This window comes from Antechinus flavipes, chromosome 1, assembly GCF_016432865.1.
Source record: "Antechinus flavipes isolate AdamAnt ecotype Samford, QLD, Australia chromosome 1, AdamAnt_v2, whole genome shotgun sequence".
NCBI lineage: Eukaryota > Metazoa > Chordata > Mammalia > Dasyuromorphia > Dasyuridae > Antechinus > Antechinus flavipes.
The window spans coordinates 222,800,916-222,819,266 of NC_067398.1; the positions used below are offsets into that span (position 1 = coordinate 222,800,916).

The 18,351-nt window shown below is 33.8% G+C and overlaps 1 protein-coding gene across 1 annotated transcript; it reads left to right on the plus strand.

Moving 5' to 3' along the window:
• The first annotated feature begins 716 nt into the window (after positions 1-716).
• LOC127561529 (protein FAM240B-like) lies at positions 717-17,879 on the plus strand. The gene is made up of 2 exons (XM_051996731.1): positions 717-859; positions 17,109-17,879. Exons 1-2 carry the CDS (start codon positions 717-719, stop codon positions 17,197-17,199), a joined length of 234 nt encoding a protein of 77 aa, XP_051852691.1. The 3' UTR covers positions 17,200-17,879.
• Positions 17,880-18,351: the final 472 nt, after the last annotated feature.

Genomic DNA, 18,351 nt, shown 5'->3' on the forward strand with positions numbered 1-18,351 from the left:
TTAAAAACACAGATTCTCATAATAAACAAGGGAATAGAAAGAAGACAAAGCATATATTAAATTTTATTTAGACAGACTGATTTCATTTAGACCTCAGACCTATGGAGACTATACTTGTTTTTAACTCAATTTACTCTTCCTAGTTTTATAAATATGCACCTAACCCTCTTATTGAGTGAACACACTGCTTCTTTAAAACAGAGTTGACAGGAAATTCTAAAACTGAATAGGGATGTGTTTCTGTGCAAGTTTCTATTTTCTTCCTAAAAAATAAAATGCTTCAAAATATAATCGTTCCATATTCGTTATATTTATATATCAAATATAGAGAATTTCCTAATGGAAAACAAGTTTAAGTTTTTAAAGTTTTTTTTTAATTATCATTGTAATTTTTAGGTATCTCTTCCAATAAAATAAAAGTTCATTTCATTACTAGTCTTTATTCTTTCTAGAACAAGTTATATCCAACTACCTGAAGCAAACCTATTTTGTATTTTATTGTTCTTGGCCATTCTGCTTATTTCAGTGATAAATGTTAGAGATGATCTCTGTTTTTCTCTGCATATAACATGTATGCCTCCTTCTCATGGGGGCAAAAAACAAGTTGTCCTCTCTCTTTCAGACAAGCCACATTTCCCATGACAGGAAAGGGTGGAGGTTAAATCTACTAAAACAGTTGCACTGTAGTAGTTTATTTTCCTTTATTTTTGTAGGAAATGAATAATCAATATATGCGAAGGGAAGTCTTCTGCTGTGAAACCTGTCATGATCTTAAAAGCTTCTGGGAAAAAGAAATTGGCAAGCAAACTTGCTATCGGGAATTGGAAGAAGATCGTCAGGGAAAAAGTGCTCTGTCAAAGTATGCAGTTTTCTTTTTGTTTAAATGTTTTTGTTGATGACTTGTGTTTTTTACATCATAATAGTTATTCCCAGTGTCTTTCTCCCTCCCCTTCCCAGATAGTCATACCATATAAAAAAGAAAAATAGCAATTTTCTGAAGAAAAAAATATCATAAATGATGGATATAAAGTGGAAAAAAGACTGAAAATATGTATAATATGTAATATTTATAGATCCCTCACCTACACAAAGGGATTTGAAATGTATCTTTTCATATGTTGTAATTTGAGTCCTTCTTGAAAGTTATAATTTTGTCAAATTTACTTTTGATTTTTTGGTGTGTGATCCCAATATTTTTCCATTTACATTATTGTTATTACTGTATATATTGTATATTTTCTGGCTCTTTTTAACTTCACTTTTACATCAGAAAATAGAGATCTTTTCCTGCTTTATATATGCAGTTATAGAGTTTCTGGTTCAAAGAGTATAGATATTTTAGTCACTTTATTTGCATAATTCTAAATTGCTTTCCAAAATGGTTCTACTATCTCACAGCTCCACCAATAATATATTAATGTGCCTACCATTCCTCAACTGCTCCACAACTGAATATTGTTATTTTTGTCATCTTTGTCAATTTGTGGGAAGTAAGGTGAAATCTCAGAGTTGTTTTGATTTGCATTTCTCTGTTATAAGTAATTTAGAACATTCTTTCACACAGTAGTGCAATTCTTCCTTTGAGAACTATTTCTTCATGGTTTTTGGCCATTTATATATTGGGAACATAGGCATATACATAAAAGTGTATGTATATATATATATGTGAGTGTTAGATGATTGTGCATTCAACACAGCCTCTGAAGCTGAGATGCAACAAAATATTGATCAATTCTCTGCTGCTTGTACTAATTTTGGCCTAAAATTAGCACCAAGAAAATACAAGTCCTCCATCAACCAGCATCACACCATCCATATGTGAAACCATCAGTTATAGTAAATGAAGGTTTTTTTTTTAATAATAGCTTTTTATTTTCAAAATACATGCAAAGATAGTTTTCAGCATTCAACCTTTTTAAAACTTTCTGTTCCAAATTTTTCTCTATCCCTCCCTTTCTCCCACCCCCTCTCCTAGACAGCAAGTAATCCAATATAGGTCAAACATGTTCAATTCTTCTAAACATATTTTCACATTTATCATGCTGCACAAGAAAAATCAGATCAAAAAGAAAAAAAATTAGAAAATAAAACAACCAAAAAAGGCAAAAATATTATATTGTGATCCACAGTCAGTTCCCAATAATCCTCTTTCTGGATGCAGATGACTCTTTCCATCACAAGACTATTGAAATTTGCCTGAATCATCTCATTGTTGAAAAGATCCAAGCTGATCCTCACATAATCTTGTTGTTGCTATGTACAATATTCTCTTGGTTCTACTCACTTCACTCAGCATCAATTCATGTAAGTCTCTCGAGGCCAAATGATGAAGTTTTGAATGCTGTGGATAAGTTCTATTACCTTAGCACTATACAATCCAGGGATGTCCCACATTGATAATGCAATTGACACATGCATTACCAAAGCTAGCTCAATGTTTGGGAGGTTCTGAAGTGGTCTGGGATAGAAGACGTATTAGACTGGCTATCAAACTGAAGGTCTTCAGAGCCAGTGTGCAGATCTATTGTTGTGTGCCTGTGAAAACTGAACAGTACACCTGTGCCATGCCAGGAAACTTAATTGCTTCCATCTGAATTGTCTTAGAAGAGTCTGAACATCACCCAGCAGGATAAGATACCAGAAACTGAGGTCCTTTCTTAAACTAAACTGCCAACCATTCAAACTCTACTGCAGAGAACACAGATTTGTTGAGCTGGCCACATTGTTTGAATGCCAAAAAAAAAAAAAAAAGATTATTTTATGGAGAACTCACACAGGGCAAGTGCTCACAAGTTGGTCAGAAAAAGTAAATAGGATACTCTCAAGGTCTCTCTTAATACAATCTATGTATGACATAGGAGACACTGGTACAGGACCACCCAGCATGGCTTGCTTTTGTTAGAGAAGATGCTATGCTCTATGAGAAAAGCAGAATTGAATTGGTCCAGGAGAAACGTGAAATGCTCAAAATTGGAGAAGGGATATATTGTATAGGGTATAGGGTATTTTTTTTTTGTCAGACTTGTGGCAGATCATTCTGAGCTTGCATTGGTTTGATTAGCTACAGTTGGATTAGATACAGTTGGACTTCATATAAACCATGTGAAAATTGGGCATGACTCCTGATAAATTATGTTTACCTCGGGGGTCTCTGCAGAATGTTTGCCTATACATACATACACATACACACACACACACACACACACACATATAATATCAATATGTCTTGTGTACTTGTCATTCTTTCCACTTGGAACATCACAGTTTGATTCATTCTTCTCTAAGAATGTTCAGTTTTCCTGCAAGCAGCCAGATATTAAAGATAATACAAACTTTATTTGAGCCAACAACAAAAACAAAGACAAATCTCTAACCAGGTCCATTATCAGGAATTCTCTTTCCTTTTTTACATATTCAAAAACCCTTCTCAGTGAAGTGAAGTGATGGGTCTAAATTCAATGCATGTAGTTCTCTATTGAGTCAATCTTTCTTTACCTTTGAGATAGTACAGATGATTTAACCTGCAGAAATAGCCTATGTTCAATTAAAACAGTGCCTTTTGATCTCATAAATTGAAACATTGCTCTAGATATTGAAGGGAGGGACGTTAGGATCCATCTTTGTTATTAATTCATTTTTCAGTTGTATCTAACTCATTGTGATCCCAGTTGGATTTATCTTGGAAATGATACTGGAGTGGTTTGCCATTGCCTTCTCCAGCTCATTTTACAAATAAGGAAACTGAGGCAAACTGGATTAAGTGACTTGCTCAGGTTCACACAGATTTGAATTCAAGAAGATGAGTCTTCTTGACTCTAGGACTACTGTTCCACCCACTGCTATACCTAGTTGTTCCAGAGGCTGTCTAGAGCCCTTTACTTTATAATTGAGGAAACTGAGATTCAGACCTCAGGCTGAGTGACCCAGGAAAGTTCAGAGATAGTAGAAGTGGATTCACAGGTAAAATTCAATGAATATTCGCTGTTAAGTCAAAGTCTCTGTGCCTGTTTTTCAGTCTCAGTTTCTCTCTGTGACTTATAGACTACATTTCAAGGATCAGCTCAAGTAGGTAAACCCTGTCATTACTGAACTATCAATTTCTGTGATCTCCACTGATATTGTGACTTCGAAGCTGTGATCAGTAAAGAGTCAACATAGGCCTTATTTATCCTTCTAAGGGCATATAGGATCAGTTTCTCTCCTTTTTGCCTCATCTTGTCTTTTAATCCACATACGAACACTGTTGTTACTTGATTTTCTATTCATTAAGACTAGCATTTGTTAACCTTGACATGAATATAATGATAGGTATAATTGGTCAACATTTCTATTAAAGTCCATTGTAACTGAACTGAAACCATTAAATTATTCATGCATATTTGGCTCAGGATATCAATTTCTGGTCTTTAACTCAGTGGTAGAATGGATAGAGATCTGAGATGCAACCAGGAAGACCTGAGTTCAAATATGACCCCAAACACTTCTTAGATGTGTGACTGCCTCCGTTTCCTCAATTTTAAAATGGGAATAATAATAGCACCTACCTCCTAGAGGAGCAAATAAGATAACAATTGTAAAGTGCCCGACACAATCTAGGTATTTGATAAATTTTAGTTTCCCTTCTTCCTTTCATGACAGAAAAAAAAAATTCTATTTTAAATCTTAGAGGGGAAAATTATCTTCTACTTAGAAAATTGTTGTGTAATTATATAATGATTAACAAACCAATTGACCAACAAGTCAAGTTAACAAGTATTTATTAAGAATTTATTATGTGCCAGGTGAATAGTAAAATGTTGAGGATATAAAAAACAAACACAGTCCCTGCCCTCAAGGAAATCTCAAGTAACTCAGGGGAGATGACATGTAAACAAACAACTATGTAAAAGTAATCATTTATTAAGCACCTACTATGTATTATACACTGTTGTGTCATATAAATACATTATATTTTCCTATCTTGCACCAATGTTACTGAAAATAAATAGTAAATTAACTTCTGAGAACCATAAGAGAAGTTAAAAGAAATAAGGTAAGACATACAAAATGATATGGAGTAAAAAATAGAATTAAAAGACAATGAATAGGAATAATGTCAACATAGAAAGGTTACAAAATTATGGTCAGATAACAACTGTCAATATTAGAACCATACTGCCAAAGTTAAAGGATATGTTCTGATTTTTCTCAGTCAAGAATAAATCCTGAAAAAATGGATTGCTTTGGTTTAGAAACCAGCTTGAACCAATTTACTTTGAGCTAAATATTTGCTATACAAAACCAAAACAAAATAAAACCTCATTCAAATGCATCTTTTTCTAAAAGGATTGTTTTCTTGTATGATGACCTTATATTCTAAAAACTTTCATAAGCCAATGGGCCCTTCTTACAGGCATTTTTGGTGACAATCCCCTTGCCCCTAGCCTCACATACATGCTATTTTTATGGTTCACCCTTGATTTCTAAATAAATGTATCCCATAACTATCTATAAGAGCAGAGCTGTCAAATCTACTTCCTAACATCAATAAGCAGCTCCACAAAACTCCCTGGTGCAGGCTCCCAGGTAATTGGGAAATGTTTAACAAAATAAAGAGAAATTCAATATAATGTAGATAATGTTAATTTGTGGTTTTCTAAACCAATATGTAGCCCACAGGGATCCATTACTATTTAGTTTAACAACACTTGGGAATCTACCTGACCATTATCCCCCAATATCTCTTAATATAGTTATGTTCTTCACTTTGTGATCTCCTTCCCTGAACTGTGGTTTTAATATATCACAGGTTGGCATAAAAAAACTAAATGGGAATTTTGGGGGAATTTTGTGGAATATGTAAATGATACAGAGCCTATTACCAAATACTCAATCTAAATTTTACAATAAGGTATGGTAAACACCCCATAAAAGAAAAAAAAGTTCAAGTTTTTTTATATGAAAGGATAGCCAAAATTTTACATGGATTTTCCAAATCTTGGGGTGCCATGCCCCTAATGCCTGCGATGTGAAAGAGATAACTGTACTTCTCTCTGTCCTTTTTAGCTGTAGCCAGAGGCACTTGGAAATCACTACATCTATGTTAGCCAGTTAGCAGAGGGTTAAAGAAGTCTGTTAAGGCCCCCTTCCCATAAGAATGTTAAGAAAAATCTTAATGGTTTTCTTGTTTTTTATTTTGTTTTGTTTTATTAACTTCTAGTTACTCTAGGCCTTCCTGATAATACAATAAAACAACTGGTGTTAGCATCTGTTACTCCCCCCCAAACGGGGCTAACACAGCAACATATTCCATCAAAAACTAGGGAGAATAAAAACAAAATGAAAACAAGACTTTTATCACAGAGCTGCTAATTAGCCCACATCTACTGGCTCATTGTCTAAATGAAATTAAGCAAAGTCTAACTTAGTTTAGCAGTCCTGAATCCTACAGGCTACTGATACTCACAGCTGTCAGGTGCATCATTACAACCGCACTCTTAAGTAAAGGCAGAGCCAGTGAAAATTTTGCCAATTTCATAAAAAATAACTGTTTGATCACAAAAATACTAATTAGCACAAGCCTGCTGGCCCATTGTCTGAATAAAATTAGTCCAGGCCTAAAGCAAATCATTAAACAAGTGCAAATTAATAGCATACATAGAAAAATAGATTTAGAGCTGGAAGTCATCAGTCATCTATTCCAAAACCTTTATTTTTACCAACAAGGAAACTGAGGCTTTGAAGGCTCTGACTTCAAATCTAAAATATTTCCTATTTTACTATACTACAATTTTAGCAAAGTTAGGTAGGGATAGGAGACCAAACCTCAGCAAGAAATGAATGACTCAATCCATATCTTTTCAAATCTTTTTAAACTAGAAAGGCTAGGTTTTTGTTCCATCATGTACAATTCTCCATGACCGCATGGACCATAGCATGAGGACCTTCTATTCTCCACTATCTCTTGAAGCCTGTCCAAATTTATATTCATTGCTTCCATTATCTATCCATCTCATCTTCTGCCATTCCCTTTTCCTTTTGCCTTCAATCTTTCCCAACAATAGGAACTTCTGCAGTGAATCCCATTATATGTTTAAGCTTCAGCTTCAGTATTTGACCTTCTAGTGAATAGTCTGAATTAATTTCCTTAAGTATTGACTGAAAAGACCTCCTTTCTCTGCAAGGGACTCTCAAAAGTCTCCTTCAACACCACAATTTGAAAACATTGAATCAGAAGCACTCAGCTTTTCTTGTACAGCCATACTACTAGAAAATCAAGGGCTTCTTGGACTTTTGTTGACAAGGTGATATCTCTATTTTTAATGTATGTTTTCAGATTTTCTATAGTTTTCCCTCTAGGGAACAAGTATCTTTTAATTTCATGGCTGCAGTCACCATGTGCAATGATTTCTGAGCCCAAGAATATAAAACCTGACACTGTTTCTATTTCTTCTCCCTCCATTTGCCAGGAAGTTATGGGACCAATTGTCAAGAATTTAATGTTATTGATGTTAACCTTCATGTCATCCTTTATACTCTTCTCTTTCACCCTCAGCAAAAGGTTTCTTAATTCCTATTCACTTTCTGCCATCAGAGTTGCTTATCTGCATATGAGATTGTTGATATATCTTAAGAAGGCTAGTTAAATGTACACTATAAACTTTTCACAGAAGCTTCTAAAATTCTCTTTAATATTTTACCTGGAAAGAGGACTTCAGCTAACTGTTGATTTAAATGTTTATATTAATCTATTTCAAGAGTGACAGACATAGATTTAAGGTGTTTTATTGATGATTTTTGTTATTTTTTAATCTCTATACCTTCCCAACAATATGTAATTCCCAGAATCTTCACTTGTAACAAAGAGAAATACACATCAAACAAATCAACACATAAATCCTGTCTGATAGGGATATTCATCATTCTATATTCATAGTACACAAACTCTCTAAAGGAGAAAATAGTCTTCATAATCAATCTTCAAGAATCAAGTTCCTACATAACTACATTATTCTAAATCCCATTTGTTCTTTATTTCTATTGCTTTATTTTGATTGTGTATCTTCTCATAATTCTGCTTTCTAAACTTATAGAGTGAGTTTTTAAACAACAACAATGTATATCATAATAGATGTAGAACTTGAGCTCAAAACCTAATTCTTCTGCTTCTTGTACAATCTTGGGCAAGAATTCTCTGAGGTTCATTATTCTTTTATCTAAAATGAATATTTAAGTCAATAGACATAAGGAGACTTCCAGCTATTCATCTATAGTTCAGATTGGGTTTTTTAGGTTTTGGGGGAAAATTGGAAGGAGTAGTACATGTCTATTACTTCTAAGTATAAGAGGATCTCACTGTGCTGTCATTTGTAGTAATCATCAAAATCATCAAATCAAAAATTTGCCACAGCTCACAAATTTTAGAGAGTTGCCCAGGACCTAAAAGGTTAAGTGATGACTTACCTAGTATGTGTCAGAAATAGGACTTGAAAACCATATCCTCTAACTCTAAGATAGATCTATTCCCCTCTACAGCATCTTGCCACTCAAGCTAAGTAAAGGTAGTTGGTTAATTCATGGAATCCAAACACTATGCTTAATAGGCCAAAAAGGTCAATGTCTAATTAGCTTTTCTATTATCACAGAATCCATGTCTTTTTCTAACCATTATCCCGACAAGCCCAGCCTGAAAATTATCAATCAGCTAATAAAAAATTTATTAAGTACCTACCATGTGGATACAAAAGCAGGCAAAAGACAGGTCCTGACCTCAAGTAGCTTACAATCTAAGGGTGATACAACCATATTAATATGTTGTACCAGTGCTGAGGTTTGAGAATTGAGGGTTGAGAGATTCCCTAACAGCAATGGAAGCCCCTTGGCCCGTGGCCCATGGCAGGCTTTAAGAAAGAATTCGCAAACCCCAATGAATATAGGTACGGAGTTTGTGCAAAGAATGGGTTTATTTACACTAAGAAAACAGCTTTCTTAGCAACCAAACTCCTGTTAGAAATTAGCCAAGGTTTACACTGAGAAAGACCCAGTGGGCTCTCCAAAAGGGCATTTAGCAAAGATTGGGGTTCAAAGTCGTCTTTTATTAGCCTTCTGAGATTTGAGGCTTCTTTGATTTTTGGCCCCAAGCTGGAGGCCAATCTCCAGATGAATCTGAGAGACTGATTTTCAAATCAATTCAATTCAAATTGAATGAGATTATTTATCTTGGGAGTTTCCCTTATGGACAGTCCTGGTTGTACCCCTCCCAGAGGCCCTGAGAGTTTGAGACCTCGAATCACCCTTCCCCCAAAGATTCCTTTCTGACCCTTCTCCCACAGATTAAAGATGGCACAATTTACATCACCAGAAATGTTGAGGGAGATTTAGGGAAAACACAATAGTGAAGGAGTGATGATATCAAATAGTAACATCTTTGCATTTTATATATATGCAAATGCTTGTGTTGGTATTAAAACATGAAAACTCAAAAATGTCAGAAGTGAGCTTTGAGTTTGAGCAATAACTCCACAAATAGGTGACCTTCAAATTTAATAGGGATAGTTTGTGCACAAAATTATTCAACAAACTAAATCCAAGTGTCTTTTCAAATCAAAGCCAAAGCAAGAAAAAGCAAATATATTGTCTCTACCATTCAGCCAGGACAATCTTTGTTGATCTCATGAGAAAAAAACAAAAACTCTTTGAGTTTGGAAGGATTCATTAAAATTTTGGGTTATCTTCACTGTGTTACCATTCCTTGCATTATTTTGACTTTCATAATCAAAGATTCAGAAAAGTACATATGAAGCAGTGAACCTACCAGTTCAGTGAACTTTTAAGATTGATGGAAGCATTTAAATGAAGTAAGATACCCAGCAGGTGGTAATAGGCAGTCTGAATAATCACAAACTAAATTAATATGTAATTTGGTAAGTCTATCTTATTTGATGAATCTATACTGTTTAAGGCTAAATTACAGCTATAAGTGGAGACTCAAGACCACAAACTAAATCACTATTTTTTTCTCAATAGTATTTTATTTTTCCAAATACATGTAAAGACAGTTTTCAACATTAATTTTGTAAGACTTTGTGTTCCAAATTTTTCTTGCTCCTTCACCTTACCCCTCCTCAATACAGCAAGTAATTTTATATAGATTAAATATGTGCAATCCTTTCAAATGTATTTCCCTATTTGTCATGTTGTACAAGAAAAAAACAGACCAAAAAAGAAAAAAAAAAACACGAGAAAGAAAAAACAAACAACACAAAAGGTGAAAATTCTATTCTTCAATCCAAATTCATTCTCTCTCTGCATGTTCTTAGTTTCTAAACTTTTGTTTTTTCTGTGTCTTTTTTCTTTTATGTTGGCCCTTGTGTGTTGTCTGCAGCTTCTGCAAAACTCCCAAAAAATTTCCATTTAATTTTTATGATAACCCAGGATATAGCAATCTTGATGAGGAAAGGCTCAATGTGAAGGGATAATTGTATTTCTGAGGCTTATTGGAAACACAGTTGTAATTTTTATGACTTAGGTTCAAACTGGTAGTAGAAAATAATCTGTTTACCTCAGTTTAGCAAGGAAAGAAGGCTGAAGAACTTCAAGTTGAAGGGTAAGTAAAAGAGTAAAACAAAGAAAAAGGGACTTAAAAACATTGATGTAATAGCCACTCAAGGGGCCCTTTTCTGCACCCCAGTGATGTTCCACTCTACTTCCTCCGTGGTTCTCTCTTAAACTATAGCTGCTATATGGAGATAACATCTGCTATTACATTTTTTTTTCTCTGAAAGACTGCTTTTGCTTCTGCTGCAGTTATCATCTATTATGGTTCCTTTTTCATCCAAGATAGTGTTAGCAGTTTTTTGTAAGATTACTTTAGGCCAACATTCTTAGAGATAATCAATACATTTTCATTTTTTTTAAAAGTCAAGTCCTCAAGTACACCTAGTTCACACAAAAGTAACTCTCAGGTGTCTGTCAAATATCATTTATTTATATGTTCATTGATTTGTTTATCTTTTAAATTATTTATTCAATAATTTATTTAATATTATTACATACTTTTAAATGTATCTAATCATTTATTTGTTTGATTTTTTTAGTCATCTATATATCTGGATGCATGTTTGCATGTATGTTTATGTCTTTGTTTTTTACTATATTCAGCCCCCTGACTCAACTTTCAAAGAGAAGCTATTAAGTCCCACCTTCTACTTAGATTACCTAAGTCATTTACCTGAAACTCACATTAAGCACTAGATCATGCACATTAGCTTTAATAAATTCAAAGGAGGCATTTGACAATCCTGGTAGGTGAGGGCTAGAACTGTCTTTTACCTTCTATTTCTGATACTATGGCAGAGAATCTTATTTATGTTATAATGCTTAGTGAATGTGCAAATTATGAAGAGGCAGTACGATTTGAACAAAGTAAACATTAAGAGGGACCCTTATTCAGATATTTTAAAATCACACATAGAAAAGAGACATTGTTCACACACCTAGAGTAGCTTGATTCAATTGAGATATGTAATCAGTTATTTATTAGAGATCAGTTTTCAGTATCAAATTAAAAGTTAAAATTAAATATAGAAAAAAATAATAACTACAACAAATAATATTCATCAATTAAAAACAGAGAATGCCATACCTAATGGCATAAGCAAAATTCAATAAATAACAGTATTTACAACAGTGCTCTCTGGCTTCCATATTTGATTTTATATTTATAAAGCAGCTTGGTAGCTCAAGGATAGAGCAGTGAGCCTGAAATTAGAACACCTGAGTTCAAATCTGACCTTATAACTTTGGTCAAATAACTTAACTTTTGTTTGCCTCAGTTTCCTCAACTGTAAAATGGGGATAACACCTACTTCCCTGAACTTTCAGTGCATCATAAAAATACTTTGAATTGTTAATAACTGCATAATACTGAATTTCATCTGTGTCCTTACTAAGCCAAGAAACCTGCATCTCTCTAAATTTTGATTGTACTTTACTTTTGATGAAATTGAATGCTACTTTCCTAGAGATGGATGAACAATCCTGCTGGTATATCTTTTGGATGGGACTGTCCAGCATGGGATGCCCTCATCAGAGAAGGTGCTGTGCTGTATGAGCAAAGCAGAATTGAATTAACTCAGAAGAAGCTTGAAATGTGCAGTTATAGAATCCATCCCAAATGTTCACAGGGACTATTTCTGTCAGACCCATGATAGAACATCCTTAGATTGTATTGGTCTGATCAGCCATAGTCAGACACACTGACACTCAACTCTAACATAGTAATATAATTTTGGTCCTCTCCAAGAATGAAGGACAACAACCAACCAACTAACCAATCTCCCTAAATCATTGTGAGGATCAAATAAGATAATATTTGTAAAGTACCTAAAATGAAGTAGGAACAATAAATTCATACTTCTATCCTTCTGTACATCTATAAATCAGTCTCATTTGTTAAATATCTTTGTATGCAATCCACTGCATACTCATAAATAAGTCATAAATTTATTCCCTAAAAACATGATATTAAGTGAAAGGTTATAGGAGGGAGCTAATCCAATAAGAAAATGTTATAAATGGTCCATAAGAAAAAGACATTCATGTGAAAAAGATCAAGGATTTTGATGAAATATGACATCAATATAAGTAAATATTAGAACATAACGACAGTTAAAAAATAATTAATGTTTGTTACATAAATTGCATGAAGAAAGGCATAGGAACTATTATTCTGATCTATTCTGTCTCATTCAAACAGGCAGATGTGTTGAGTAATACAACATCCATTATAAGGCACCATATTTCAGGAAAAACATTCAGAAACTTGAGTATGTCCAAAATAGATTGAACAGAATAGAGAGAGGTCTGAATAGGATTTCATAAGAGGACTAGTTTTACTGAGGTCAATTCAAAAAGCATTTGGTAAAGAACACACACACACACACACACACACACACACACACACAGTACTACATTAGGTGAGAAGGATAAAGAGCAAGAGACAAAACAGTCTCTCCCTCAGTGAGTTTATGTTATACTGAAAGGGTATTCAAATCACACAGATAAGTAAATGTAAGATATAGACAAAATAAATATTAATTTCAGAATGGGGGGTTAGTGGAATACTAACTATACTAATAGGTTCAAGAAAGAAGCAGCAAGACAACAAAGATTTGAAGGAATCTACATATTTAAAGAGGTGGAGATAGTAAAATGAAAAAAAATCCCAAAGCACTAATAATTAGAGAAATGAAAATTAAAACATCTTTAAGGTTCAATTTCATATTCATCTACTTCATGGATTTGACCTCCCAAAAAAGGAAAATGACGGCTACTGAAGGTTCCACAAGAAAACAGGTGCATTTACACAGTTTGTAGAACTATGAATTGGGCTTGCTATTCTGAAAAAAGATTGTCCAGAAGGGTTCTAAACTATTGTTTGATCCAGCAGCACCATTGCTAGGTTTATACCTCAAAAAGATCAAAGGAAAAGGAGAAGGACTCATTACATTCAAAAATATTTATAGCATCTCCTTTTGTCATGGCAAAAAATCAGATGCCCATCAATTGAATAAATAGCTGAACAAAGTATCTTATGTGAATTTATTGTAATACTGTTGTGTTGTAATAAGTCATAAAAACAACAGTTTCATAGAAAATTGGGAAGATTTGTTTGAATTGAGGCAGAGTAAAATGAGTAACACCAGGAGAACAATTTTGTAAAATAATAACATTGTAAAGATGAACAATTTTAAAAGGTTTGAGAATTCTCAACATGACTAACTACAATTCTAGAAGACTAATGATGATGCATGCTCTCCACCTACTGATAGAGAGGTTAGGAATTTGGAATATAAAAGACTTTTTTTGACATGATAAATGGGAAACTTTATTTTGCCCAATTATGTATATTTGTTACAAGAACTTTGATTTTTTTTTCTAATGGGGGAGTGGTAGTATAGGAGAAAGAAAAACAAGACCTTTTTTAATGGGAATAAAATCAAAGTTAGAAAAATGCAACATTAGGTAACATCAGTTGAGGAATAACTAAATAAAATTTGGTACATGAATGAAATGTAATATCAATGTGTCATAAAAAATGATGACTATGGAGAAATGAATGAGATATGAGAAGACTTATTTAAATTAATGCAGCATGAAATAAATAGAACCAGGAATACAATAAAATAAGGAAAAAGAACAATCACAAAGCAAACTGAAAGCTTAGGAACTATAATGATTATGTTTGTCCCTGGAGAAGAAATTAACAAACACCATCATCCTTTCCTTGTAGAGGTGGGGCTTTTGGATATTTGCTCAATTTTTTTTAATTTGTTTTTTTTTGTTGTTGTTGTTTGGTATTCTAAATTGTTAAACTGTATATATTCTTTGACCCAATCAGAGCATTGCAAGGCTTGCTAGGTGGAGTTTGAGACTTATACAGAAATGAAATTAATGCAAAAAGAAAGTTACTAGTGAAATAAAAAAGAGGAACAGGTGAAAAAAATATTTATTCTCAAACAGAATAGATTTATGTAGTATTATGTAGTATTATAACCATCTTTGAAAACATTTGAAGGATTGTCACATTGAAGATGGATACAACTTGTTCTGATCATCCTCAGAAAGCAGGACCAGAAGAAATAGGCAGAAGCTGAAAAGAAGCAGATTTATATATAACTAAAACCTTTCTAATGATTAGAACCATCCCAAAGAAGAATGAACTTTTCCAGAAAGCAGTGAGTTTCTCTCTTCATTAGATTTCTTTAGTGTTTACATGATTATTTTTTCCAAAGCTACATAAAAATTATTTGTGTTCAAATTGAATTGAAGCAGGTGTTAGATAAGTTTTGAGATTCCTTCCAACTCATGACATAAGTTTAATCAAAGAAGAGAAAATGTGGGAGAGAGATATTTAATAAAGACTATTAAGAACACTATCATGAAAAATTCTAGTTCAGTACAAGCATACAAATTTTTTTCCAATAGTATTTTATTTTTTCAAATATATGTAAAGATAGTTTTCGATGTTTATTTTTATTATAAATTCATGTTCTAAATTTTTCTCACTTTCTCCCTTACCTCTCCCCTTCCCAAGGCAGCAATCTGATATAGATTAAATACATACAATCTTTTTATACATATTCCCATATTTGTCATATTGTGCAAGAACAATCAGACCAAACCACAAGAAAGAAAAAGAAAAACAAAAGGTGAAAATATTATGCTTCAATCCACATTTATGGTTCTCTCTTTGGATGCAATTGGTATTTTCCATCCCAAGTCCACTGGAATGGCTCTGAATCACTCAATCACTGCATTGTTGAAAAGAGCCAACTTGATTACAGCTAATCATTTTATAATCTTGCTGTCACTGAATACAATGCTTTCCTGGTTCTCAAGCATACAAATTTAAAGGGAAAAAACTGACACCATACAAAAGTAATTGGTTCCTTAACAATAATCTCCCAAAGAGGTACAAAATTATTTCTCAAAATAAGTTGGAAATAAATTTAGTACATTTTCTAGATCTACCTTGACATGGTAGTCTATAGACTTTATAACAAGAAAGAGAGAAGAAAGAAGGGAAGGGGGAAGGGAGGGGGGGAGGAAGGGAGGAAGAGACAAAGACAAAGGGGGGGAGAGAGAGAAGAAAGAAGAGAAGAGAAGAGAAGAGAAGAGAAGAGAAGAGAAGAGAAGAGAAGAGGAGAAAAGGGAGGGAGGGAGAAAGGGAAGGAAGAATAGGGACAAAGAAGAAGAAGGAAAAAGAGTAGAATAAGAACAAGAACACTACTGGTAGCTTCTCTTTTCTCTAAAAAGACAGCCATCTAACCGAGTCAGCTCAATTTTTCATATATTTCTCTTGCTGGATACTTCCTTGTGAGTATTAGGGACAATATCTTTTATTTTCCATTTCAAGTTTTATAAGATCTGAAGGTCAGCATAATATCTTCCTTTCTCTTTCCAAAGATCAATTCAGTTTTGAATTAAGAGGGCCTTGCTCTCTTTATAATAGAAAGCTACCTCCTCAATCTGACCCATTGGGAACTTTTCTCAGGAACCAAATTACAGAATTGTTATAGTGAGGAATCATTTTTCTAACCCTTCATGTCTCCTTCCACTTAAATTCCATACATTTAGAAGGTAACCAAGTGTCAGATACTAATGATATTGTCAAGGATGAGTGCACAGACAAGCTTCTAACAGTTTCAGAATTGTTAGATAAAAGGGTATTTGACAAAAATCTTTAAGAAATGAAAACTAAGCCATTGCTTGCCTGCTCTGTAAAAATGAGCAAACTTTAGTTTTATTTTTATCACACTGAATTTGGATAAAAACAGATTTTTTTTTTCTGGAGAGGGTTCTTCAAATGATATTTTTCCAACAGTGTTTTTCCTGATCATCATTCTTCCCTTCAATTCCTTTGTTATGCCACAGTTCTCTTTTATTGTCCTTACTCAGTTTCCCTAATTATACTGACCCAGTCCCACCTCAGTTTCTCTAAGTATTCTGCCTCAGTTTATAATTGGTCTGTTCAACCACCCCTCCCTCCTAATCATGATGATCCAGATAAGGAGAAAGACCTTCTATCTTAGGCATCATCAGAATGTTGGGTACCTCTCCCCACTCCCAATTATCAGATATCCCCCATGCCTCCCCTCACCCTGTCAGAACTGGCTTGTCAGAGTCCCGTTCCCATTCTCAGAACTCTGACTCCGCCCCTGCCTCAGTCCACCCCCTGAGTCTGAGCCATGTGTATATATGTCATTGAGAACTCACATTGTTTGCTGGATTCTTGGAGATGATAGTCTCATTCAGCCCTGGGACCAAACCACGGATCCATTTGGTCCCAGTAAATCTCTTCCTTTTAAATAAATTATTAAATACTATCTAATCTCTAATTTACCTCAGTTTCTCCAGCATTACACCTTCAGTTCTTTGTCCACTAATCTCATAAATGTTTAAAAGCACATTAAGACTAAAAGATCCCAAAATTTTTACATCATGATAGCTAAATCAATATATGGGCCCCATTTTAAAACCATGCATGATCCAAGAGGATTTTTCTTGACCCTGAGGCATCAAGATAAATGCACTGACTCTCTGTATAATTTGTTTCTTCTTCTTAGGCTCAGAGATGAATGGAAGCAGATGTTGGAAAAAAGGTTAAAGATGCTGGACAATCCTGATGAGAATGAAAAGCCCACCAATGCCAACTGAAAACTCCTTACATTTGAGAGAATAATGAACTGAAGTCATTTATCTTTGAGAATTCAGTGCAAATGCTTGAATTGCTTTGATTAACTAAATGGAATGAGTACTGTTTGTTTTCCCATTTGTGAGGGGATTAGAATATGAAACCTCTTCGAGTGTTAATGGAAGCTATTAACCAACCCAATATTCTGTGTATACATAACCTCAAATATATCAAAGAGCTCCAGACTTAACTAATGTAGGCAGTGCTCTGGATTAGCACCATATAAAAGTTTCAAACATCTAGGCACAAGAATTCATTTCCATGTAATTATCCCCTCATTTTAAAATTGAAATCCTTTATATTTCAAGAACACCTAAGTGCCAGTCTTAATGGTAATGTCCCTAACAATAGATGATAATTCTGTTTTTTCCTTTCTCCTAGACAATTAGATTCTTGAGATTATCTTTTTTTTTTCTTTCTTCCTCCTTTCTTTTTGTTGTTTTTTTGTTTGTTTGGTAGCACAGACTATTACAAATTCATTAAAGATGTAGCTGGGAAATGAATCACTCTGATTTTCTTTTCTCTTTATGTTTTTTGGCTCTACTTCTACAAAAAAATATATTAAAATGGTTGAAGGCATTCTTTCACAATGTGTCCCTAGAAAAACTAAAGCAGATTTGAGTCACTGTGAGTCAGAACTTACACAAAGTCATGGTTTACAAGACCCCCTTCCCATATGAATACTTTTACTAGCAATCTTAAGCCACGTTGGGATTTTTTAAAAATAATTGAACATAATAGTAAATGAAATGATACCAAAAAATCATACGAACCATGTATAGTTGGGCAAAATTCACTTATACACTCACTAGTGGGGAATATGGCACATGTATTCAAAGAACATAAATAATCAGGGAATATAAATATGGAAAATATACACAAAGAACCAATGTGATCAGCTCACATTTGGACAGCAAGTACATTAAAAACTCTGGAATCTATGGCACCCTTACAGCTACAAATATCTTGACTGAAAAGAACATATCTCTGATGCTAGAATTGTGAGATCATCTAGTAATATACTGTCCACTACTCAATACTGAGTTTCATATTTCTACAGGACATTTTGTTGTCTCTATTGGGAACTGTATTTCCCTTATTCATCCTATTGTCTC